The sequence below is a fragment of the Halichoerus grypus genome, chromosome 2 (assembly GCF_964656455.1).
Source record: "Halichoerus grypus chromosome 2, mHalGry1.hap1.1, whole genome shotgun sequence".
Lineage (NCBI taxonomy): Eukaryota > Metazoa > Chordata > Mammalia > Carnivora > Phocidae > Halichoerus > Halichoerus grypus.
Genome location: NC_135713.1, coordinates 187,296,010 through 187,323,690, shown reverse-complemented (window position 1 = coordinate 187,323,690; position 27,681 = coordinate 187,296,010). Strand labels below are relative to the sequence as shown.

Below are 27,681 nucleotides of genomic sequence, written 5' to 3'. Positions count from 1 at the left end.
GGCAAGAGATACATAGTTATGGAAAATTAGGCTAGATCTAAACATCACGAAGTATCTAGCATATTTCCTAATCTACCCTCTCATCTCTCAGTAAATGACCTTCTTCATTGGAAAGAGAAATCATAGGGCACCTGGATGGCTCAGTCAGTAAAGCATCTGCCTTTGGCTCACATCATGATCCCAGGGTCCTAGGATTCGGCTCCGCATCTGGCTCCCTGCTAAGCAGGGAGCCTGCTTCTCCCTCTCCTCCGCTTTCATACTGTCTCTTGCTATCTTTGTCTCACTCTCAAATAAATAAATAAAATCTTTAAAAAATTTTAAAAAAGGAAAAAAAACAAACAGAAATCATCAGATGGGAGCTACTTAACATCCTATCTTTTACCTATATAATCTTAACTGCATCTATAACCTTCCTTTCAGAGCGCCTGGGTGGCTCAGTTGGTTAAGTGTATGCCTTCGGCTTAGGTGGTGATTTCGGGGTCCTGGGATTGAGCCCTGCGTCAGGCTCTCTGCTCAGCGGGGAGTCAGCTTCTCCCTCTCACTCTCCCTCTGTGCTCTCTCTCAAATAAATAAATTCTTTAAAATATATATTATATATATATATATATATATAGCCTTCCTTTCTTCTTTCAATTACAGAAAAAGTGTGTCAATCTCTCTTGTTCAAGGATAATCAATACCTATAATTGTGGCCATTACCACCTGTGGCCTTGATTCCATCTCCTCTAGAACTCTGGTCCTTTAAATTATTTTGGTTCTTTCTTGAATCTTAACTTCTCCCTATTTTCTTTTCCCTTACTATTTAAATATGCTCAAACCTCTGCAACCTTAAAAATAAAAATTAAAGACACACCTACCATCACCTTCCCATTAACTGTGCTACCCACCAACTTGCCACACATTGTCAATGCTGACCTTTTAATTTTCAGATTCCTTCTCAAGTCTTATCATCTGTCTGCATCACCTGACATATATGACCATCCCCTTCTTAAACCTGCTTTTTTTTTTTTTTTAAAGATTTCTTTATTTATTTTAGAGAGAGAGAGTGTGAGCAGGGGAAGGGGCGGAAAGGGAGAGAATCTCACCCAGACTCTGCACTGAGTGTGGAGCCAGACACCAGGCTCAATCTCAGGACCCTGAGATCATGACCTGAGCCAAAACCAAGAGTCAGACGCTCAACCAACTGAGCCACCCAGGTGCCCCTAAACCTGTCTATTTTACATTCATGATCATTTCCTTATTTTCTCTGTATCTTTCTGACCATTCCCTTGGGTTCCATTTTCTGACACCTTTTCTCTGCTTGGTAACTCCTAAACTATACTGCTAGTTTGGAACTTCAATGTGACCATATGAGTATTAGATATCACTACCCTGGATATGCAACATCCATATCCAAAAGGGATTTACTCTCCACTCACCTATCCTGCTTTTCCTTCTATATTACCTATATTGACCATTATGCCACCCATCTAGTTAGTTTCTTAAGTCAGAAATCTGTGAGTTATCTTAAAAGTCCTTTCATTCATTCTCTACCATTCATTTACTCACCAAAGTCTATTGATCCACAGAGGTGATCCTGTCCATCTCTACTAGCAATGCCTTGGTTAGTTTAAACACTGACAATTTCTTATGGTATTCTTTTTTTTTTTTAATTAAAGATTTTATTTATTTATTTACTTATTTGACAGAGAGAAACACAGCGAGAGAGGGAACACAGGCAGGGGGAGTGGGAGAGGGAGAAGCGGGCTTCCTGAGGAGCAGGGAGCCCGACGTGGGGCTCAATCCCAGGACCCCTGAGCCGAAAGCAGACGCTTAACGACTGAGCCACCCAGGCGCCCCTCTTATGGTATTCTTAATAGGTCTCCCTGCCTCTAGTCTATACCCTATTAGAATGACCATTTATTGATTTTTCTAAAAGAGAAAACTAATTGTGTCTCTCCACCATCTAAAATGACTTAGTTTCATTTATACTTGTGTAATGAAGATAAAATGAACATCGGGGAGCCCAGCTCTGCTCTCCTCCCTCTCCCATCAACTGCTTTCACTTCCTTGTCCAGCTGAGGGCTCCTTACCATTTTCTCCAGGCCATCTCACCCAGAATCCTCTGTGTAAACAGAGCCAAATGGGCAAAAGCAGAGGCTGGATGGATCAGGTTAGATCATAAGACTCCTGCATCCTGCTTAGCAACCTGAAGAGGAAGTTCAGTTTAGTCTAGAACCTCATCAGCTTCCTGAATATGGGAAGTGAGGGACATGGAGGGGCCTGGACCCACTAGAAAGGTCACCAAGCAGGACTGCAGTTTATTCCCTGACCTGAGACATGCCCCCTGGAGAAGCAAAAGGAACCAAAAAAAGTATATGCTATAGACCAGAAAGTTGCAAGGTGACAGCCATCATTAAGTTCTTGAAGCATTACTACTATGGATGTAGATTAACCAAGCCCAGCTTTAATGAAAATTGTGGGTAACAGAGATGGTGACAGGAATAATCTTTTAACATCATGTTTTGTCTCACAAAAGTATTTAAGTATGAAATATAATAATTATATACATCATACAAAATAATTTAAAATAATGCATTAGCTGTATAATTTAAAAACAAAAATTAACCAAATTAACTGTATATTTATTTTTTTGAGAGAGAGCAAGCAAGCAGGGAGAGGGGCAGAGGGAGAGAATCCGAAGCCAACTCCACACTGAGCACAGAGCCAGATGCAGGGCTCGATCTCAGGACCCTGAGATCATGACCTGAGCTGAAATCAAGAGTCTGATGTCCAACTGACTGAATCATCCAGGTGCCCCTAATTGTATAATTTGAAAACAAAAAATTAACCAAACCAGCACCGCTCAATGGCTTTCACCTATAGACAGTATAAGCTCCTTAGCAAGATATATAAGATCCTTAAATTGGCTCCTTGTAACTATCCAGCTTCATATCATTATATGCTTCACTCTTCTTGCCCTAGTAATACTGACCCCTGTATACATTTTCCCAGATATTACATGTTAATTTTCATATTTATGTGATTTTGCCCATGTAATTTCTTTTGCTTAGAAATTTAACCCTCTGTTGTCAGTCTTTCTGATAAATTCCTATCCATTCATCAAAACTGCATCTTCCCAGATGCTCCCAGATTCAAGAAAAAAAAAAAAAGGCGGGAATGGGTGAGGCTTAGGGGCACTTGGCTGGCTCAGTGGGTAGAGCATGAACTCTTGATTCTGGGGTTGTGAGTTCAGGCCGCATGATGGGTGTAGAGATTACTTAAAAAGCATGTGTGTGTCAGGGGGGAGGAGTGCTTAATAAATATTTACTGAATTGAGCGATTTATTTGTTTAGCTCCCCTATTAAACTCTGAGCTTTCTAATGACCAACTATCCCCTGCGAGACTTCCAGTGCTAAAACCAGAACAGGGGCACCCGGCTGGCTAAGTTGGTGGCGCATATTACTCTTTATCTTGGGGTCCTGGGTTCAAGCCTCATGCTGGGTGTAGAGATCACTTAAAAATAAAAAATCTTTAGGGGCACCTGGGTAGCTTAGTCGGTTAACTGCCCGACTCTTGATTTCAGCTCAAGTCATGATTTCAGTGTGTGAGATTGAGCCCTGTATCAGGCTCAGTGCTGGGCACGGAGCCTACTTAAGATTCTCTCTCTGCCCCTCCCCCTCCCTGCTTGCTTGCTCTCTAAAAAAACAAAAACAAAAACAAACTTAAAATAAATAAAACCAGAACAGTCCCTGGGCAACTCAGGATAGTTGGTTACCTCACTCCACAAAGATGAGAAATAAGTCATAATCATTCTATAGCTCTCTCCAGATAATAGTATTTGTTAAACTGAACAGAAATGTATAAAACAATGGGTGAATCAGACAAAGATGGCTATAAACAGCCCAGTTACCTAAAGAACCAAACACTAGTATAACTTCAATAGTATCAGACCTGCTTTTTATTCGATAGGTAGGGCTATTTACCAAAGACTAGTATGCATAATACACCTGATATCACCAATGTAGTTTAGACAAATAGCCAGAAAGGAAGAAAGCAGATAAAAATTTCTGAAGATTTAGCACTGTTCATCACCAAATTCCTATCTGTTTACACTATTAAAACCTGGGGAGTAAGTGCTTGGCAGAAAGGTCAACCACCACCTACATCTGTGTTTACTCTGAAATTTGGTAACAGAAAAAGTCTCAAGAGCAGCTATAAGAGCAGGCATGTTTCTCCCCACTTAAACAAGGGAGAAATTACACTGAGAACTCAATGTGTGTTTTAATTTGCCAAGGACCACAATAACATTTACTAACTATGGCAAAAAAACTCTGAATATTCCTGCAGGATGTGATTCCCTAAATGTTTGCAATTAAAAAACCTTTACAATCCTACCTCTGTTAATTCCTTACCAACACTGAGTCTGAAGACTCTGCTCATCAGAGTACCCCATCATAAGATGTTCCTACAGTACAGTTATCATATGTATGTAAATGCAAGAAACTGCATCACTGGGTCTACCTATAACCCCAACTAACTAGCTGAAACTAATTGGGTCAGAAGAAAGGGAGAAAATGCTTAACCTCATTTGGTTACTATGTTACCTGTTGTTCAGCAAAATGTTAGAACACTTAATATCCCGATGCAGGAAATTCTTTTTGTGACAGTAATCCAATCCTTCCATTAGCTGTTTCATGAATGACTTGATATGGTCCTCAGAAAAGTGCACCAAACCAGATTCTAGCAGTCCCATTAAGTCATGGTCCATATACTCAAATACAAGGTAAAAGGCACCTATACAAAAATGAAAGAAAAAATTAAAAACAAGAGGAAAAGGATGCTGAAATGACAATGCCTCAAATTTTAATGTAATTTTGGAGTGGACTCTCTGAAACAACCACTTAATTTTATAGATGAAGAAACTGAAACTCAGAGTAGTTGAATAACTTGCCCTTTCTAATAATAAATAACAGAACTACTATTTTAATTAATCTTTTGACTCTTAACCCAGCGCTCTTCGGACTATTTACTTCTTGAGGAAAACAACTGCTCTGATCAAGATGTATTACTAGTCTTCTACAATCTGAGTTAGTTGGCAAATTACAAGCCTTGGGCCAAATCCAGGCTGCTGTTTGTCACTGTAAAACGAAGTTTTATTTGTTATAACCATGCCCATTTGTTACTATGCCATTATTGTCTATGGCTGCTTCTGTGTAAGTCTTTACCTCAGTTATATTTAATAGTACTCACATAATATGCCAAGCATAGCACAGTATATATAGTACAAATTATTGGTCAAATTCATAGTATTTAAGAATTGAAAGAAAGGTGAACCATCCAATTAAACTCCTTAAATTTAGAAGTAGATAAAAGGGTAAGTATGCTGAGAGAACTGTAAAAGATCTGAAATCCATGCTATCTTTCCACTTCAGCAGGGTGTATGATGACAAAGGCAAATACTGTTTTTTTGGGCAAATATTGTAACATAAGCAGTACTAGACCTAGATTAGACAATTATCTATCCAGTCTTAAAATTCTGTCTCCTACCAGCATAAGGGCAAGGATTCTTAATCTAGAGGGTAGGCTTCAAGGATTCTTTGAACTCCCTGAAATAGTATGCAATATTTTAAACACATAATATGCAACATTTTGAACTTATTTTTTTAAAGTATGGATCCGTAAGAATGTTTAAAGAGGTCCATAACCGCCCCCCCCAAAATTAAGAACCACAGCATTAAAGGAATATCTTAGATTTAGCCAAGAGCTCAAATTAGTAAGAAAAACACCAAAACTGCAAAAGGTAAGTAGACACAGGACACAAAAGGACAACTCAAAGAAGAAAAAATAAGTGAAACTGATAAACATGGAAAAGAACTCAGAAGTAACAGAAGGAATGCAATCCAAAATAATATCATACTTCACCTATCAAAATGACAATTTTTTAAAAAGATGTACTCAATCTTAGGGAGGATAAAGTGGAATGGGCACTCACAGGTGGACATAAATAATTACTATATTAAAAGTAATCTAACATTAAATACAAAAATTCCTTTAACCAAATAATTCTACTTCTAAGAAACTATATTAATAAATCAAAATGCAAAGATTTATGAACAAAAATGTTCAAAGCAGATTATATTTTTTAAACTAGTAACTAATTGGGGCACTTGGGTGGCTCAGTCGGTAGAACATATGACTCTTGACCTTGGTGTCATGAGTTCATGTCCCACATTGGGTGTAGAGCTTGCTTTAAAAAATAATAATAATAGGGGCGCCAGGGTGACTCAGTTTAGCGTCTGACTCTTGATTTTGGCTCAGGTCATGATCTCAGGGTCCTGAGATTGAGCCCTGAGTTGTGATCCACGCTTAGCAAGGAGTCTGCTTGAGATTCTTTCCCTCTGCCTCTCCCTCTGTCTCTCCCACTGCTCGCGCAAATGCACTCTCTCACTAAAAATAAATCTTTAAAGATTTATCTATATATAAATAATAATAAAGAAAATAAACTGGTAACTAATTGCTCAAAAGAGACTTTTGAAGTAAATTTAGATTCATCTAAGCCTTACCCAGTCATTAAAACATGTTAATGACATAGCAAATTGCTTATGACAAATTATAAAACACTAAATATACTTTGATCTCAGTTACGCTAAAATAAATATAACATACATACAACACTTAGAAAAAAATACATCAAAATGATAATACTATAGTGGTTTTCTATGGATGGCGGTAGACTGGGATGGAGTGGGAGAGAAATGGTTGCCATTTTCTTTGTCTTACCCTTCCATATTTTCAATTTTGCCACAATGGGTATGCATCACATCCATTTATTCATCCATTTATTATTTTATGATTTTTTTAAAAAAGAATTTAAACAGTACATGGTAAACTATTTAAATAGTACAGAATGGGGGCGCCGGGATGGCTCAGTTGTTAAGCGTCTGCCTTTGGCTCAGGTCATGATCCCAGGGTCCTGGGATTGAGGCCTGCATTGGGCTCCCTGCTTGGCGGAAAACCTGCTTCTCCCTCTCCCACTCCCCCTGCTTGTGTTCCTGCTCTCGCTATCTCTCTGTGTCAAATAAATAAATAAAATCTTAAAAAAAAAAAAGAAAAAAAAGTTAAAAAAAAAATAAGTAGTACAGAATGGCAGAGGAAAAGTAAGCTCCACTCTAAAGGAAATTGTTTTCTTGTTTATCCTTAGAGAAACTACCAATACATTATACTATTCTTATAATCAGAAGAAGTTAAGAAATACCCAGAAGTATATCTAGTATTCTTAATTTTATTCTGGTCTAACTTCCATAAATGTATCTAACTACCGTTACAGAAGCAGAATTTCTTTTTATTTGCTTTATTTTATTTTTTTTTAAAGATTTTATTTATTTGACAGAGACACAGCGAGAGAGGGAACAGGAGCAGGGGGAGTGGGAGAGGGAGAAGCAGGCTTCCGTTGAGCAGGGAGACCGATGCGGGGCTCGATCCCAGGACCCTAGGATCATGACCTGAGCCAAAGGCAGATGCTTAATGACGGAGCCACCCAGGCGCCCTCTTTTTATTTGCTTTAAAACTACTTCTACCATTTAATAAAATTAAAAACAAGCAAAAACTACTTCTACTAAACTTGAGAAGTGCTACTCCCCTAGTGCTAATATCTTTAAGGGTCTATAAATAAGCCCAGCTTAACTTTATCCATTACCTTCCTAATTTTATGTACTTCAATTGTATTCTCTTTTAACATTCCAGACTATATTCACAGATGCCATATTTTCACAAAAGAAATCTTCAGATTTGCTTTAAAAAAAGTAGGTTGAATGACATATTTGGACTACTTCAAACATAAGTATGAATGAACAATTTTATCCCCCAAAGAGACAAAAGTTACAAACCCAGGAAAACAAACCAGTATTTGACCTGAAGATTGTTTTAGATCTATCTGCTTTGAATTCTAAACTGTGTAAGTGCAAAACTAAACTAAATATGGATGCATTATAAACAATAACCAGAAGGGACGATGTAAAAATGAGAGTAACTGTGGGCGTCTGGGTGACTCAGTTGGTTAAGTGTCTGACGCCTGATCTCAGCTCAGGTCTTGATCTCAGGGTCATGAGTTCAAGGCCCATGTTGGGCTCCATGCTGGGCGTGGAGCCTACTTTAAAAAAAAAAAAAAAAATGAGAGTAACTGATAAATCTGGGTTTAATTTCCATTATTGTTGTTATAATTTGTAAAAAAAAAAAAAAAAGGAGAGAAACTTCAAAACTAACATCTTTTTTTTTTTTTTAAAGATTTTATTTACTTATTTGACAGAGAGAGACACAGCGAGAGGGAACACAAGCAGGGGGAGTGGGAGAGGCAGAAGCAGACTCCCCACGGAGAAGGGAGCCTGATGTGGGGCTCGATCCCAGGACCCCGGGATCATGACCTGAGCTGAAGGCAGACGCTTAACGACTGAGCCACCCAGGCATCCCCAAAACTAACATCTTAACTCTGGTATGGATTCAAGAAGTTGGTCAAACAGACAAGCTAAAAGAGGAAAATAAGATGTACCAATCTACCCTGTAGAAACATGATTCCTTGCTATTACCTTTGTCCTTCTTGAAATCCAGTGCATCTTGTTTATCTGTAACAATTTCCTTCATGTTAACAACGCTTCGGTGGATTAGCTGACGAAGGATTTTGATCTCACGAATGGCTGTGATTGGGAAGCCCTCCTTCTCATTGTCCAGTCTCACCTTTTTCAGGGCCACTAGCTCTCCTGTTACAATAAATTCAAACTGTTACATTATCAATTAGCGTATTTTGGCCACCATCATGAACCAGCCAATATATGCCCAGAGCTGCTCTGAAAGACAGATCTAGCTTACTTTAATGCTATATGCCAGATACTTTTATACTTTAAAAAACCAAACCAAACCCATGTTCCCTTTCTTGCCTTTGATTTCTTTTTAAGACTTGCATTTCTTAATTCAGTATTCAGTTAGGCCTAAAAATTTTGAATTATTAAAATATGCCAATAATCCAACTACTTCATTTTATCTTTAAGGACTACACCTTACCAAACAAAGAGCAACTTATAAATTTTATTTTTACTCTCTCTTAAATTCCCAGCAAGCTTATTATAAAATATTTACAATGGACAACAGATAAAGTGGAAGATTTTTAAACAGTGATAATTATACTATTCTTTTGGAAAATTTTAGTATTTCAGTAACTTTTGGAAACCAAATTAAAACTCGAAATTCACTTTGCTAAGTCTACTTTAGCATTAGTACTGCTAAATTTTTAAACTTCTGACATCTAGAATTTTGTGGCAATATTTACCTGTGTCTTTGTCCTTGGCTTTATATACTTGGCCATAGGTTCCCTCTCCAATAATCCCAATAATGTCAAACTTGTCTACACAGCGTTTTCCCCAGTCACTTTCTGTTTGTCTTCTTTCTCCATAACGAGGACAACAAATTCTAAAAAAGGCAAAACAAAAGAGCCCCCGCAAAACAAACCAAAAAAAGTTATTTTAAAAACTTAAGCCTATTCAAAGAAGAAAACAGAATTCTTTTATGATGATTCTCTGGCCCATGAATCTTCTATGAATTTCTTTATTAAAAAGGCAGGAATCAAATGATATGAAATAAATGGCCTCTCACAGTGGCTAAGATAGATTTTTTGCTTCAGGAAGGCTAAGATCAAATAATAGATTTGCTAAAAAAAATAAATAAATAAATAAATAAATAAAATAATAGATTTGCTGCTTACTTTCTTTTTTTTGTTTTTTAAGGTTTTTATTTATTTATCTGACAGAGAGAGAGGGAACACAAGCAGGGGGAGTGGGAGAGGGAGAAGCAAGCTTCCCGCAGAGCAGGGAGCCCGATGTGGGGCTCGATCCCAGGACACTGGGATCATGACCCAAGCCGTAGGCAGACGCTTAATAACTGAGCCACCCAGGCGCCCTGCTGCTTACTTTCTAATCTCTCTTTAGTACTGGCTTCCTCACCTACTGAATCGGAAAAGAATCCCTACATCATAGGGCTACTATTAAAATATAAAACATTGGCAATACGATGTACTCAATAAATGGTAACTATTTTTCTTATTAAGAGAGGAATGTTCGGGTGCCTGGCTGGCCCAGTTGGTAGAGGACGCAACTCTTAATCTCAGGGTCGTGAGTTTAAGCCCCACGGTGGGCGTGGAGCCTAGTTTAAAAAAAAAGAGAAACGCTAACAATCTACTGCTAACGGTAGATCAAACCCAGATTCTACTACATTTATCACATGGCAATTTATGTGGTTTAAGAAAAAACATCCCACGTCTATTAATTTTTCATTTATGTGTACATGGTTGATACACCCTGAATAAAAGAGCTTTTTTTCTTTTTTAATATTCTAAGTATCAAACTCAAAAGATACAATGGGATCAATGTTCATGGTATATCTGAATTTGGGAAATCATTGCTTTTCTAAAAACAGTAGGTATCTGAGGGTGCAGATGAACAGGTCTCCCAGAAAGGCCTTTATCCATTAATATAAAAGATACACATTAGGCCCGATTTTATATAATCCTACCAGTGTAGGTTGTGGAAGAAAGTGTGAGATTTAGGCCCAAAAGTAAGGAAGGAAGCTGTCCCTCCAAGGGCACCTGGATGGCTCAGTCGGTTAAGGGTCAGACTTGGTTTAGCTCAGGTCATGATCTCAGGAGTCGTAGGATGGAGCCCCGGGTCGGGCCCCACACTCAGTGCAGAGTCTGTTGGAGGTTCTCTTCTCTCTCTCCTTCCCCCTCTGCCCCCCTCCCCCCGCTCATTCTCTCTTAAATAAAATAAAATAAAATATCCCTCTAAAAACTCACTTTGGTCTCTTTTTATATGGTTGCTGAGGTGGTGTAACTGCCTTTGGTTCTGGAGAGTCTGGGGGAGATGGATCCCCACCAGGAAGTTCTGGAGGGAGAGGGAGGTCCGTGAGTAAGTGACGTGGCCTTTGTTCCTTCTCTTTCTTTACAGGTTTTGAAGGTGGAGTTTCTTTTGGACTAAATAATAGAGGAAGAGAAGAAAAAGATCATAATTACTTAAAAAAATATGAAAATAAAACTTTTCAAAGCTTATTAATGTCTGGCTATCAAAAGATTATAAAGATTTTTCTTTTAAGAGATAAAACCCTATAATATAAGGAACTGAAGTTTATCACAGTCAAAGATACTTGGGATTTCACAAAAAGAAATCCATAGTATATAAAACAAAAAATTTGTGATATTACTTGTAGATCCTATAACAAACTTTTTTAACGTTTTTCCTAAGATTCTACTGTAATTTTACTGAGATGAAATAAAATACAGGAAGTAATCACCTTAAATTCCCAAAGTACCACTGCAACTCATGGAGTCACCAAATCTATTCTATATATTTTGACCAGCATAAGGAATGAAAGTTCAACAATGTAATGCTACTATGTTATAGAAAATGTAGACAGAACTTGGAAAACAAAATAGTATTTCAGTTTTGTAAAAAAAAAAAAAAAATAGTTAAATTGGACATCAAAATTAGTGAATATACTGAGCTATTCTATTGGTTTGGAAGCAAAAGGCCAAATGGATAAATAATTTTCAAACTAAAAATCTAAGAAGAGAGTCCAGTAAACTATTTCAGAATCATTAAAGCAACTGGTAGCAGGCCTCTCATGATAATCAACAAAATGGTGGGGGGAAGAGGGGGCAGGGAGAAAGGATGTCTTTTCTGGAATAGATTAGGAAAGTCAGTGTACAGTTCCAATTTTTTAACCATCTCAATTTATTTATAAGAAAAGATTTTGTGCTATGCATGTCCTCAAAAAAGAGAACATACTAATTCATGCCTACAAATAAAACCATGCTAGATAATAAGTCTTTTCTATTCTATCACAGTATCAGAAGCCTGAAAACAAGCTGAGAATCCTCCTAACCACAGAAGGAGCTTCCTCCACTTTTTTAAATAAGTGGTTACAAAAACATGTATTCTTTCACGAATATTTCCATAAAACCATAAAGATCTATCCTTTGCAATCTATCTTTTTAAAGATTGCATATAAAAACACAATCACAAAAGTATAACTTTCTACCAATTTTCATCATTTTAATCTCTTGTAAATCAGGCAGAAAAGAATCTAGATTAGTTTGTGTATATCAACCAGAACTAGGATGGTCATGGTCAACCAGAACTAGGAAAGGCAAAATGATCATCTGAAACTTTCTGTTCAATAACTGATAGAGATAAATACACAACATTATTATAATTAGAACTAAGATTTTTCTACCCTGGGAACAAAGCCCTTTACCAGAAAACTCTTCAGGCAGGACACAATACAGATTTTAAATTTCCCCAATTTTTGGGCGCCTGGGTGGCTCAGTCGTTAAGCATCTGCCTTCGGCTCAGGTCATGATCCCAGACTCCTGGGATCGAGCCCCGCATCGGGGGCTGTCTCTCTGTCAAATAAATAAATAAAATCTTTTTTTTTTTTTTTTAAAGATTTTATTTATTTCACAGAGAGAGACACAGTGAGAGAGGGAACACAAGCAGGGGGAGTGAGAGAGGGAGAAGCAGGCCTCCCACGGAGCAGGGAGCCCGATGCGGGGCTAGATCCCAGGACCCTGGGACCATGACCTGAGCCGAAGACAGACGCTTAACGACTAAGCCACCCAGGCGCCCCAATAGATAAAATCTTTAAAAAAATAAATAAATTTCCCCAATTTTTAAGACATTCAGGGAATGAAAATTCCCAATTTTTCAACTACTAATGTCAGAATACTCTTTATAAATTTTAATTCTTCATGATTCAGAAATAGATTACTTCTTGGTTATGCTTCACTAGAAGTATCTGAATTTTCTCACCATCACTTCATATAAGTTCAGTCTATGTTTTATATTTAGGTCTTGTTTTCTCCACGGTTGGCTTTACAGGTTCATGTTCAGTTCGCTACTATGAAAATGTACATTGCTTCTGAAAAATTACATGTTTAGCATGTTTATTTCATAAAGCATGAATGTTTGCTATGTACTACCAGTTCAGGGCATACAAGTTGAATACAGGTCAAATCCTATTTCAACAAATTCCAATGTACCAAAAATCATGGAATAATGATGACTCATAAAATTGCAACGCTTAACATTATGGTCTTTAGCCTTCAGTATACAGCACTCGGTAACTAATCTATTCCTCTATACAGTGCAGAGGACATATGGTACAGAGGGTCTAACACTGGAGAGCAGATATTGAACATCTAAGTCATTGTTATGAAGATTCAGTACCAGGAAGTGCTGATCTTGCCAATATCAGTATTTCCTGGTTCCCCATTTATGCCTGTAGTTGGGTTCACATATGGTGAGTAGTTGCATAAATGCTCATGTATAATAATTTTCTTACAAAAAAAGTTGCCAAGCTCCATGACTGCTCAAATTTTAAAATCTATATAGTCTCTTGGAATTTATGATGATGGGATTTAATCTATATAGTATCAATACCACTGATAAGAAGTCTTTACTGTTAATAAAGAATATAAATTTACATATCAATTATTTAAAAAGATTTCCTAATATTTTTCACAATTTAATAGCATAAACTACTTTAAATATGATCATTTATCCCTTTCCCCTTTTTAAAGCAGGTTGTTTAAAAAGTGATTTACTTTTACAAACTTCTAATAAAAATTTGAGCTGAATACATTAGAAATGAGAACTAAGCATGCCATTAGCAAAATTCTAAATCAAATTTGAATGCTCACAAAGATCCTTTCTTTTCTGTAAGAGCTCAGTACTTTAAAGATAAAGCCTTTAAAAATAATACAGACTCTACTTAAGTCTGATAAAATCCAAATGAAGCAGGTCACCAAAAAAACTGATTGGAAATGAAGATTTTATTATTATTATTATTTTTTTAAAGATTTTATTTATTCGACAGAGAGAGACACAGCGAGAGCGGGAACACAAGTAGGGGGAGTGGGAGAGGGAGAAGCAGGCCTCCCGCGGAGCAGGGAGCCCGATGTGGGGCTCGATCCCAGGACCCTGGGATCATGACCTGAGCCGAAGGCAGACGCTTAACAACTGAGCCACCCAGGTGCCCCTATTATTTATTTTTTTTGAAAGATTTTATCTATTTGACAGAGAGAGACAGCGAGAGAGGGAGCACAAGCAGGGGCAGTGGGAGAGAGAGAAGCAGGCCTCTGGTGGAGCAGGGAGTCCGATGTGGGGCTCGATCTCAGGACCCCGGGATCATGACCTGAGCTGAAGGCAGACGCTTAATGACTGAGCCTCCCAGGCACCCCTATTTTATTATTATTATTAAGTAAGCTCTACACCCATAGTGGGGCTTGAACTCACAACCCTGAGATCAAGAGTTGCATGCTCTACCAACTGAGCCAGCCATGTGCCCTGGAAACAAAGATTTTAAAAACCCTATGTGGTTAACTGAAATTTTATTTATCTGAAGTAGGCTCCATGTCCAACGTGGGGCTTGAACTCACGACCCTGAAATTGAGAGTTGAGAGTTGCATCTTTACTGACTGAGCCAGCCAGGCACCCCGGTTAACTGAAATTTTAAAAAAGAGTATACAGATGATCTTCTTTTTTAAATTGTATTTATTTGACAGAGAGAGACACAGCGAGAGAGGGAACACTAACGGGGGAGTGGGGGAGGGAGAAGCAGGATTCCTGCAGAGCCCGGGAGCCCTGCGGGAGCCCGATGTGGGGCTCGATCCCAGGACCCCAGGACCACAACCCGAGCCGAAGGCAGACGCCTAATGACTGAGCCACCCAGGCGCCCCATACAGATGTTCTCCTTAAGAGCAGGTGATCCCCAGGGCATCTGGGTGGCTCAGTGGGTTAAGCGTCTGACTTTGGCTCAGGTCATAATCTCAGGGGTCCTGGGGTGGAGCCTTGCTCAGTGGGGAGTCCGCTTGTCCCTCTACCTCTGCCTCTCCTCCCACTCTTGCTCTCTCAAATAAATAAATAACATCTTAAAAAAAAAAAGCAGGTGATCCCCATGAATAGCTATGTTCATGAAGAATGTACTAAGAATCATGAAGAATGGATAGTTTAGCAGCCTTCATTTCTTGAAACAGAACTGCAGACCACGAATTAGGCTTTTGCAATACCATTAGTTAAATTCACTCCTGCATTTGATACCTGGATTAATACACTCCTGGCCCTATATATACCTTTGAAAGAAGTTTCATTCTATTCCCAAAGGGACTTTAAAAGAAGACAAATCATCTGATACAAGCTTTACATCATCCATGTGCCAACAGAATTAACTACATTCCCAGTGTCATTTCACACAAGCCCTGATCCTGTCTCCTTCACTAGTCTTACTCATTCAAATAAGCAATATTTACTGATCACATTCTGTGTTCTGTTTAAAGCACTGTAGGCAACAGAAAGATGTATAAATCACATTCTCAACAATTAAGCTGCTGCAATCTCACATGAGAAGATCAAGAATATAAATGAATTCCGTATGCAACTTTCAGATTTCTTCCTGAAAAGTTTTCTTACATAAAAATTATTTTTCATGTGAAAAACAGGTGCAGCTGGTATGATACATGGATAGCGTGGCACCAAAAAAAAAAAAAAATTAAAGACGAAAACAAAAACCATCTTGAATTTAAAATACATAGTGAAATGGGGTGCCTGGCTGGCTCAGTCATTAAGTGTCTGCCTTCAGCTCAGGTCATGATCCCAGGATCCAGGGATCGAGCCCCGCGTCGGGCTCCCTGCTCTGCAGGAAGCCTGCTTCTCCCTCTCCCACTCCCTCTGCTTGTGTTCCCTCTCTCGCTGTGTCTCTCTGTCAAATAAATAAATAAAATCTTAAAAAAAAAATAGTGAGAAACTAAAATTGTGGAAGATATCTTCATTTCCATTTTTCTGCCTTTAATAATTTGTTTATATTTATGTGAAAAACTAATAATAATCATACATTTAAAAATAATTACATTGGTGCTCGCTTCAGCAGCACATATACTAAAATCGGAACAAGACAGAGATGATTAGCATGGCTCCTGTGCGAGGATGACAAGCAGATTTGTGAAGCATTCCAAAATTTTGCAGATAAGGTCCTTTACCTTTGATCCTCATCCTAAGTCCCATCCACAGAGATAACCATTATTATCAGCTTAATATATATCTTTTTCGGGGTGCCTGGGTGGCTCAGTTGGTTAAGTGACTGCCTTCGGCTCAGGTCATGATCCTGGAGTCCTGGATCGAGTCCCGCATCGGGCTCCCTGCTCAGCAGGAGTCTGCTTCTCCCTCTGACCCTCCCCCTCTCATGTGCGCTCTCTCTCTCTCTTTCTCGCTCTCTCAAATAAATAAATAAAATCTTTAAAAAAACCTATAAAAAATATATATCTTTTTGGATTTTTTGGTGTGAATTCATATGGATATATATGGATATATGTATCCATAGAAAACAGATGTTTTGTTTTGTGTATGGGTTTTTACATAATTATCACACTATTAAAATAAATTCCATTGGACTATGAAACAGTTATACTTTCACAGTCAGAACTGATAAATAAAAAAATACTTCTGTTCACTTCATTTTCTCATACACATTCTTAAAGACAGCCACACATACTCAAATAAGCACTGAATGGTCTTACTTTACCTTTCATCCCAATCTAAAAGAGAAATCCCTATGTGCCTATCAAAATTATTCCACCTCTGGAAATCTGCACTCTGCATTGACACATGGTAGGTCAGTTCAATAATTATTTGGTTAGCCAAGTAAACATTTCAAAATGAAGATTCTCAGCCACACTGACATCGTTCTAGCCACTATGTAAACTAATATTTAAACAAGGTTCCTGTAGATAGATCATGGCCGAGAGTTCCATTGGATAATGCTCAATTGATATTTCCTTTTCCAACAAAAACCACAGAAACACGTAGCTTGTATCTATGAGAAGTATACTGTGTACCTAAACAGATTTTTTTACATAAACTTCAGGTTTTATCCTTCTCCTTTGCAATTCTCAGGATATGACAGAATTGACAAATAATTACTGATATTAGAAAGAGCAGTGGAATTTTTCTTTAAAATAAGATTTACTACTATGAATAGTAATGGACTTATTCTTTAAGAAAATTTTTTAATTGCATTTGTACCTTCTTAAAAGGCACAGAGCATAGTCTGGAAAAATATAAATGTAAAGAGCTGAAATGTATCATCATTCAAATTACTGATGTCACTTGGAAAATAATGAAGGCTTGGGAATTGGTCTGGGATGTAAGATCAGTAGTACTTACTTTTATGCTTACAATGAAAGTTTATTGCAATAAATTAAACTCATATCCTAGAGAACAAGAGGGTAGAATCTCCTTGGAAAAAACCAGTAACACAGACTACCATGGCCTATATCACCACTAAATCAATTTGTTTGATGGTATTTTGCCTAGCTAGTCCTGCCAAGATATAGAATGTATTTCCTAATGCCTTCCATAAAATCAGATTCATGTTTCATAATCATTTCACTTCTCAATATTAAGAGGACGCATCAAAATTAAAGTTCTTCCCATCATCCCATTGTGAATTTATATTCTAATTAGTAAAGATTCTACATGCTGTTCTTCTGCTTCTTATAGGGTAACTTTTTTTTTTTTTAAAAGCAGTGTCTTTCAAGATAAACCTAGTTTATTCTTTTCCTGGATTAGGAGAAAAAAAAACCCCAGCTATAAAAGACATTTTGGGGGCCCACTAAGGATATTTGATATTGTTATTATTGATATTATATTATTAAATCAGTAAGGGGCGCCTGCATGGCTCAATTGGTTAAGTGACTGCCTTCAGCTCAGGTCATGATCCTGGAGTCCCTGGATCAAGTCCTGCATCGGGCTCCCTGCTCGGCAGGCAGTCTGCTTCTCCCTCTGACCCTCCTCCCTCTCATGTGCTCTCTCTCTCAAATAAATAAAATCTTTAAAAAAAAAAAAAATCAGTAAGAAGTTTTTTGGGTGATTAAGGTATTGTGATTCTTTAGGAAAATGTTCTTAGTGTTAGAAGAGACATGCTAAAGTATTCAGAAGTGGGGTGCCTGGGTGGCTCAGTCGTTAAGCATCTGCCTTCAGCTCAGGTCATGATCCCAGGGTCCTGGGATCGAGCCCCACATCGGGCTCCCTGCTAGCCAGGAAGCCTGCTTCTCCCTCTCCCTCTCCCGCTGCTTGTGTTCCTGCTCTCGCTGTCTCTCTCTCTGCCAAATAAATAAAATCCTTAAAAAAAAAAAATAAAGTATTCAGAAGTCAAGTGTCATGATATATAAAATAAAAGCAAATGTGGCAAAAAGTTAACTGGTAAATCTTGGTGAAGAGTATAAAGAAGTTAATTATATTATTCTTTCATTTTTTTCTATGGCTATTAAAATTTTCAACATGGGGTGCCTGGCTGACTCAGTTAGCGGAGCATACAACTCTTGATCTCAGCGTCATGGGTTTGAGCCGCACACTGGGTGTAGGGATTACTTAAAAATAAAAAAAATCTTGGGGTGCCTGGCTGGCTTGGTCAGTTAAGCGGCTGCCTTTGGCTCAGACCATGATCCTAGGGTCCTGGGATTCAGGCCCACAGTGAACTCCCTGCTCAGCAGAGAGTCTGCTTTTCCCTCTCGCTCTGCCCCTCCGCTATTTGTGCTTTCTCTCTCCCAAATAAATAAAATCTTAAAAAAAGAAAAAGTCTAAAAAGAAAAAGAAAAAAAAGAATTTTTCAACATAAAACTTTAGGGAGAAAAGCACCATTGATTTTTAAAAACTTGAACCAAAAGTTAGCTTTATCAAATAAACTTATGAACAAAAAGGGTTACTAGGCCTCAATTTGTAATTTTCTCCTCCTAAGTAATAATGTTATAAATCAGAACTTGTCCACTGAAAACCAAATACCAAAAGCATTTCCGACTCATAAAAGCATTTTAAACAGCCATGTATTAGAGCAGTTTTGACAGTATGAGAAGAGAAAATGCATTACATGTACATCAAGAGGGTAAAGTTTTCCAGTTAACTACAGGACTTACCTATCCATGTCATCGTCTCCTGGTAGTAAGGGTGGGAGGGGCAGAGGAGGCAACGTTGAAGTTTTTAGGTGTGGAATAGCAGCTGTTACAGATACTTGAGTCTTCACAGAAACCTGTGCAAGGGGCTGAGAATTTGCCTGAGAGGACAAAGTAGATGTCCTTGGGTGAGTAGAAGGGGGCAAAGTTGAAGTACTAGAAGCAAGAACCTGACTAAATGCTGGTTGGGGAGGAGGCAGAGGAGGTTGCTGTGGAACAGCTGGTAGTGGAGGCAAAGGTGGCAAAGGGGGTGTCTGAGGTGGAGGGGTAGTAGTTGGTAAAGGAGGTGGAGGAGAAGTAACTGTGGGGACAGGTGGAGGGGTCTCCTTTTCTGATGTCTCTGCCTCTTTTGGAGTAACAATCTCCTCTTTCAATGCTATGGGTTTAGAGTCTCTTGATCCCTGTGCTTTCAAATCTTTAATAGGATGCTTCTCAGAGTTCTCATCCAACTTTACTTTCCCTGTATCTAAAGAATTTTTGACTTCTGTATTTAGATGTGGTACATTCACCAGTTCAGTATCTGGGGCAGATTTTTCCAATTTTACACCTCTGGTTAACTTTTTAGACTCCAAGCCTGAATCCTTAGCCTCTACTAAACTGTTCTCTTTCCTAGGCAAAAATATAGGTGAACCCTTGGATTCCTTTCCATCCATTTTTGCTGCAGCAGCAGCAGCTGCTCTTTCCTTCTTTTTCCTACTGAGTTCAGCTCCCAAGCTGGAGTTCAATGGAAGCCTGACAGGTGAGATGCTGGAATGTCGACTGCGTGACCCGGATCTCTTCTTTTTACTATGAGAAGATGAGTGTCTTGAATATGCGGGACTTCTACTTCTAGACTTCATGGATTTCCTACTGGAAAAAGAAAAAGGCAGTTTAAAATGGATAGCTGACAGCAATATATAGGAAAATACATCAGTTAAGCTATGGAGCACTGTAACTTAAAGAAGCTACTTTGAGTAATTTAGCAATCTTAAAAATGAATTAGGTACCATCAAACAATAATAATAATAATAACAACAACATATCAATATTGGTTAATTAACTGTAACAAATGTACCAGACCATTGTAAAATGTTAATAATAGGGGAAATTGGATGCAAGGACAAATAGTTCTTTGTACTATCGTCACAATTGTGCGTGTGAATCTAAAACTGGTCTAAAAAATAAAGTTTACTTAAAAAATAGATTACAAGGAACTAAATCCTGTAGGACAACACATTTCATTCATATAACACTAAAATTATCCATTACTTATCCAACTCAAGAAGATGGGTATTTTTTTCCCATGTTGGAGAGCACCCATATTTACAATGATTACTTTTTTGGAATTTTGGTTCAAATATCTGATGAAGTGAAAACATGATAAAAAAAAAAAAAAAGTCACACTTTATATTAAAGGTGGGTTATACCAATCAGGAAGTTAAAAGTAACTAGCATGCTTCACCAAAACCTAATTGTTTCAACTAGAGAACTATTTGACAGATCCCAGGAAGATTTTGTTCCCTGAATCCTCAGTCGATAATTAAGTTGTGCCTATATTAAACAACCCCTAAGATACAAGAGTTATTAGGATTTGCAAAATAAATAAGCTGAAAAAGTTGTCTTACCAAATAATTTATCAGAAGTTCTCAAAACTATAATGACTTCTGGTATTTTCATATATAAAATGATTTCCAATCAACTTTTTAGGAACTCATAAAGCAAGGTACTGTTGCATGTTCAATTTATTTTCTTCATTATTAAGAATTTGGAAATCCATGAGGCAGATTATTCTTTTTTTTTTTTTAAGATTTTTTATTTATTCATTTGAGACACAGAGATAGAGGGAGCATAAGCAGGGGGAGAGGCAGAGGGAAAGGGAGAAGCAGGCTCCCCGCTGAGCCAGGAGCCTGATGTGGGGCTCGATCCCAGGACCCTGGGATCATGACCTGAGCAGAAGGCAGATGCTTAACCATCTGAGCCACCCAGGAGCCCCCAAATTATTCTTAATTGAAACCCAACCCTCATTAATTCTTTTTGCCTTTTCTTTTTTTTTTTTTTTTAAAGATTTTATTTATTCATTTGAGAGAGAGACAGAGAATGAGAGAGCATAAGCAGGGGAGAGTGGCAGAGGCAGAGGGAGAAGCAGACTTCCTGCTGAGCTGGGAGCCCGCTGTGGGGCTGGATCCCAGGACCTTGGGTTTAGGACCTGAGCTGAAGGCAGACGCTTAACCATCTGAGCCACCTAGGCGCCCCTCTTTTTGCCTTTTCATAAAGCCTAATGTGCTCAGGCCTCAATGTGAGGGGAGAAAAAATAGCACTAAAAACGTGACTGAACAAAACATAATTTGCCCAGTAGTCTAAAATAAACTGTTCCCATTCCAGATCTTCAATATCTCCTTTTATCTTTGGTCATTAGTAGTACTGACATAATTCAAAATGTTTCAAAACAAATAGTACATATGTGTAGGCAAAATAACTCACATGATATTAGCCGTGGTTTTCTTATACCTACACTGCTTTTTGGAAGTTTTAGTTAAAATGCAAGTCATTATTGGAATAGAAGTACTCAAAACAGCAATAACAACATATATATGAACATGAGGATATAGAATACTGAAAAGTGGTTAAGTGGATTTACGAAACATCCACTTATTCTTTAGAAAACTAATACTTCTTTTGTAAATAACTGGATGAAACCAGAGGTTTTCTCTCACTGAATTGGAGCTGGGATAAAACTACCATCTCTATTATCCCACGATAAACTTCTAAAGTCCCAAACACTAAGTAACGTCAGAACCACATGCTCTAAAAACTAGTTTCTTTAATCATTCAGCATTACTAAATCTTCCTAAGGAACTCTGCTACAAACCCTTCAATTTCTGAACAGAAGCCTACTGTTAATAGAACATTCTGATGGCCATATACTTATGGCATTTTTAGTGATACAAATGCTATATTTGAGGTCAAGATCCACTCTTCAAGAAAAAAAGCGACAAGGAAGGGGGGTGGCAAGAGGAGACAACCAATAGGTAAATGCAGGCAACAGTAAAAACTTCTCAAAAACAAATGTATTTTCCCCCTGATGTGAGTTAGGTTCTATCCATCTGAAATGAAATTGCTACTATTAACCACTACTAATTTGGAGGATGCAAAGACATTGCATTTCTGGCAAGGTATTTTCAGTCTTTTAAAATGATGTTGCTTATTTATTTATTTATTTATTTATTTATTTATTTTAAAGATTTTATTTATTTGACAGAGAGAGACACAGTGAGAGAGGGAACACAAGCAGGGGGAGTGGGAGAGGGAGAAGCAGGCTTCCCGCTGAGCGGGGAGCCCGACGTGGGACTCGATCCCAGGACCCTGGGATCATGACCTGAGCCGAAGGCAGACGCTTAACGACTGAGCCACCCAGGCGCCCCTGATGTTGCTTATTTAATCTTTACTGTCTCCCAAGGAAAAAACAGAGATATCACAGAAGGGATCTGTATGCTCTACTCTAAGAAATTTTTGTACTTACTGTCTGGAATTCCAATGAATGAGGAAAAAATCTGTAGTGCACATATACAAACATATAACACTCTCTAAAACCCAACTAAAAATATGCATGTGACTCTAAAATTATATTATGTTTATATATTGTGTCCTATGCTATCATATTGTGTCTCCAATTCGTTCCTGATTTATTTTTTACCATTACTGCACTAATTCCAATTAACTGAGTAGAGGAAGAGAGAACGTGAGATATGAATCCAAAAGGAATCACTGCAAAGCAAGTTCTTTGTGAAAGTCGTTTTAGTGTTTTAGTCTTAAGTGCACTTCCATATTCCCAAAACTCATGACAATAAAAATTCTCAAAACAGCCTTAATGAAACTACTCCTCAAGAAAACAAGTATTCTGAGAATATTTATGTTTCCTTAAACAACTAAGCTACTTTATAAATAGTACACTTAAGCCATCCATTTCACTATATATAAATTTTACTCTCACCCCTTCAAAAAAAGCCAACTCTAGCTAATGCTATACACAACACGCTAAAATGCTTACAGTGAAGTATACTGATGTCTGCAACTTTGAGATGAATCAAAACAAAAGATGGACTGATGGAGAGATGGATGGGTATGATAAAATATATAGCATACATTAATTGTAGAATCTAGGTAGTACATATATGGGTCCTCACTATAATTCTTTCAACTTTTCTGTGTTTGAAAAATTGTGATAAAATGGAGGGGTGGTTGGGGGGAGGGGGAGGACTAAGGAACTTTTAGACCCTGACAGGTAAGAACTCTGCAGTTTGATTAATTCAAACTAATTTATGAATAATTATAACTTTAAGTCAGCAAAAATTACTCATATTGACATATAAAAGACATGCATGGATTTTTACAAATTAGCATAATTTCTCCCCTAGCATCCAACAATATTTCTTCGCTAAGACAGAATTTACTGACCTGCTCCAGGTAACCAGAAACTGTGCTATACACTTCATATTTACTAGCTAATTTAATCCTCACAACTACTCTAGAAGTAGGTAGTTATTATTTCCATTTTACATATGAAGAAACACGGGCAGGGAAAAATTAAATTATTTGCCAAAGTTCACAAAGCAAGATTAGGATTTCATTGAGGTATAACCCCAAAGCCCATGTTCTTTTGTGGACAAAGTGAGTCCACAAAGAGGGAGGTACATCTCATCATCTAGAAATAAAAACAGTTTTCAGTACTAATTCATTTTAATGATTAAATTTCAAACTAACATGCCTTTCTTGCTAAAATATGGTAAAGGTACTATTACCATTTTTTTAGAGAAAAATGTTGATCACAGGGTAGGTCAATGGTGATGCTGTAAAGAAAATCAAATTATCCTTGGAACCAACTTCTGCTAAGCTATGTATCAGTAAAAGGAAAAAGGACTAAACAGCTGAATTTCCACTAAAACATCAGTTTAAAGACAGGAATTAAGAAATAAACTTACAGCTTTGGAGACTCAGTGGACAGCACACGCACAAATGATAGATGACCTAGGCAAATAGCTTCAAGATAATACGAATGAAAATTTATAATTTCTTACATCGCCAGTCAGGTCCAGTGAGGTCTAAAGCACGAATACCAAGGTGATTTAAGACAATGCAACAGAAATTGCTAGATAAGCTCTGGGATAAGCTCAGTTATCAACTCTGTGTACTCAATAAGCAGGAGCTTACAACTGAAGATTTCACCCCTGGAAGTACCTACCTTTAGCAGTTTTAGGCATGTGAACTCTCCACTTCTCAAATTCTGGATTAAGAGAAGACCAGATTCACCTACTTGAGTAACTAGCCAATAACTAAGTGTTCCAGTCAATAAGGAAGACTGGGGGCTTCAACCAAACGTTAACATGACTAACTGCCAGCCTAAGTAAGAAAGGGCTGTTAGACAAATAGCTCACCTGGGGAGTGGACTCCGACTCAGAGACCGTTTGCTCATGAAAGGGCTGCTGGACCGTCTTCGACCATAGGGACTGGGTGATCTCCCACTGTAAGAGCCACTCCTTTCATAGCTGGAAGAACGTCTCCGACTATAGGGACTCACAGATCTTTGTCGTCTACTGTAGGGACTGGGTGACCGTGTGCTGGACTGGTAGGCCGAAGGCTCCTTGTAAGGCGGGCTAATTGATTGCCTTCTTGAGGTACTTCCAGGACTCTTCTTGTAGGAGTCATAATTGCTAGAGGTGTGAGATCTTGGGGGACTAAGGTCATAATCTTGGCCATAAGAAGCTCCTGAGGGGCTATCATCTTGCTTGGGGCTGTCAGACCATTTCCTATGCGGACTCCTGGATCTCCGTTTGGGGCTGTCCATTGTTTTGTAGCTTTTGGGTGTTTCCCTTTTCCGATGACTTTTACTCCGGTCTTTGTGCCCAGACTTCAACTCACGTTCTTTCCGGGTCTTCTCCTTATGGAGTTTGGATGACCTGGATTCCTTGTTGCTGCTGCTTTTGGATATCTGTGCCTTCCCATAGTCCTCATTCTCCTCATTTGAACGCTTTGAACTTCCTGATACTCGGTCCTTCATCGATCCCGATTTGCTGGAGACTTCCTGGTTTTTTTCTTTTTCTGTTTGTTTAGTTTTTAGTAAGTCCCGGGAACGTCTGTGCTGGTGGTGACGATGTTTGTGCAGGCGGTCACTCCGATCAGTTCCACGACGTTCATCATTCTCCCTCCTGTCTAGTTTGAAGGCCATGTCGTCAGAGAAGGTATCTGAATCAGAGCTGATGTCATCATACTCCACCAAAGGTTTGATAATTGTACCCAAAGGTGCTGCTTCGGGGGTCACCAACCCCATGTCTTTGGAGTGCTTGGATTTATGCCGCTTGTGCTTCGACACCAAGCGGTGACGCTCTCTGCTGTTGGAGCTGCCACCTCCCGATGACGGCTGCAAAGTTCCAGAAGCTCCTCCACTCCCGTCCTTCTTGCCCCCATGTCTCTCTGGATTGGGCATTCCCTTTCGCCTGGCCTCAAAAAGGGGAAAAAGTTCCCCAGCACTCCAAAAAGTAACCCCCACCCTCCCCCCCAACCCCACGCCTACCAAAGCGCCCCTAGAAGGGGGTGGGGAGGGAAGGGACGGTAGCCCAGGCTCCTCCTCCCTCCCGACTCCTCAGCACCCTCCTACATGAGGTGGGGGGTGAAGGAGCCAGAAAAGAAACCAGAGTTCCTCAGCAGTGGAGTTGCGAGACAACGGGTAGCTGCTCAAGTCTGTTTCCCCTCCTCCCCTCGCCGAGCCAATCCTCAGGCCCGGGCGCCGGGGAGGTCGAGGAAGTAGGAAGCCGACGGCCCCGGGCTGTGGGGCCGACTCCGGCTCTGGGGCCCTGTGAAGACTGCGCGGGCCCTTCCCCTACCCGGTAGCCCGGCTCGGGGCGGCTTCCTGTCGCTGGGGTCCCGCGGCCTAGGTGCCTCACGCCCCCTTTGTCCCTCGCTCCTGAGGGAGCCCCTCTTCTTGCCTCCGCCTCACCTCGATACCTCACACACTCACTCGCTCCCTCACACAGACTCAGTCACACACTAGGTTAAACCGAAACGGCACTCGAGGGGGGGAGGGGGCAATTCCAGGAAATACCGCGAGAATCCTGTGGACTCTCGCGGTATTTCGTGCTTCCCTTTCACCTCTCACCACGGCTTGCTCAAACAACGCGAGACTAGATCCTGAACAAGAAACGCGTTCCGCCAGATTCTCGCGATAAGCTCCCCGCTCTCCATTTGAGCAAAGCTTTATTGAAACGGCGGTAGAATTTTTTTTTTTATTCGAAACTTTATTGATAACTCATTGAACAAATACTCCCAGGCTCCGGCACAAAACTAATTTTGCATATTTTATAACAACTCTTTCAACTACCAGGATGAAAATATTGTCAACAGGACAAAGGGCGAATGTGGGGACATTTCAACCCAAGTCCTTAAGTATTAACAATACTTCCCACTTCCATAGAGTATACTATAAGCATTATCTCTAATTCTCATACTACTCTGCAAAACACGATATCCTCTTCCCTATTTTACAGATAAGGAAACTCAGAGTCACAGAAGTTAAATAACTTACTCGAGGTAACAAAGCTAGTCCAGCAAGTGCCAAAAACGAGATTCAAATTGTCTTAACACCAAAGCGCAGCTCTTGTATAGTGTAGCACTTCCTCTCTCCACTCTGTTTAAAATCTTAACCTGAAAACTCATCAACTCTTGGGATCATCTGTGGCTTTTCTGGAATCATTTAGCCTTTTATCTTCACACAGAAGATTATAATTATGAAAAAGTAGAATATAGTATTCATGAGCAAGAAAATAAATAATATCTGCCCTTCATTTTTTACTTTTCAGAACTCTGCACACATTAGCTCATTCCATCTCCACAACAATCATCTGAAATAGGATTGTGTATGTGAGGAAACTAAGGCACCAAGAAGTTAAATGACTTATCCAAAATTCTTCATTCTTTTCTTCATCAAATTTATCTATATGAGAATTTAAGGCCCTCCTCTGTGAAATAGTGTCCTTTCCCATAAGGCCATCAAGCAAGATCTAGAGAAAATTCATACCACAAGATATAAGATGATAAATGTCATAAGAATGATACAGAGCGCTGCAAAGGTTCTAAAGGAGGTTGGGAGTGTTAAGGAAAAGCTTTATAAAAGTAGGGCATTTGAGTTGGATCACGAAGACTAGGATATGTATATGCAAAGATGGGAAGATCATGGACACCTGGGTGGCTCAGTCAGTTAAGTGTCTGCCTTAGGCTCAGGTCATGATCCCAGGCTCCTGGGATTGAGTCTTGCATTGGGCTCCTTGCTCAGCAGGGAGCCTGCTTCTCCCTCTGCCTGCCCCGCCCCCCCCAGCTTGTGCTCTCTCTCTCTGATAAGTAAATAAATAAAATCTTAAAAAAAAAAAAAAAGATGGGAAGATCAGCCAGTAAAATAGGGGCCAGAAAACACCCTGAATGTAGGCAGAAGAATCTACTCTCAAAATCACTCCCTGAAAATGTTCTTGTTGCTTTTGGTCACATGGGTACCAAAAAGAAAATTTTTTACCTAAATGTTTGAGTCCATAAACATTGGCTAAAAATGAAAAAGGTAAACTTTTTAATTAACCATGGAAGAAAATGTAATGCCATCAAGAAAAAAAGGATAGACTTCAGTACTGGAACTCAGGTAT

At 38.9% G+C, this 27,681-nt stretch overlaps 1 protein-coding gene and 1 non-coding gene across 14 annotated transcripts in view; one reads left to right on the top strand and one right to left on the bottom strand.

Annotated features, from left to right (window-relative positions):
• The window catches only part of CDK12 (cyclin dependent kinase 12), a 75,485-nt gene extending 49,404 nt beyond the window's left edge, over positions 1–26,081 (bottom strand). For 12 of the 13 annotated variants that reach the window (XR_013445075.1, XR_013445076.1, XR_004913299.2 and 9 more), the window contains exons 1-6: positions 24,433–26,081; positions 18,986–19,870; positions 10,820–10,996; positions 9,302–9,441; positions 8,565–8,735; positions 4,587–4,776 (exon numbers count right to left, since the gene is read on the bottom strand). Coding sequence is in view for 3 of the 13 variants with exons in the window: in XM_036079935.2 (XP_035935828.1) it covers positions 4,587–4,776; positions 8,565–8,735; positions 9,302–9,441; positions 10,820–10,996; positions 18,986–19,870; positions 24,433–25,481 (2,612 nt within the window). In the remaining 10 variants the exon portion in view is untranslated. The remainder of the gene's footprint in view (positions 1–4,586; positions 4,777–8,564; positions 8,736–9,301; positions 9,442–10,819; positions 10,997–18,985; positions 19,871–24,432) is intronic. The other variant, XM_036079936.2, reaches the window with a different exon arrangement.
• Positions 15,930–16,036, top strand: LOC118527907 (U6 spliceosomal RNA). The gene has a single exon (XR_004913336.1). It is a non-coding gene; the product is annotated as a U6 spliceosomal RNA (small nuclear RNA).
• Positions 26,082–27,681: the final 1,600 nt, after the last annotated feature.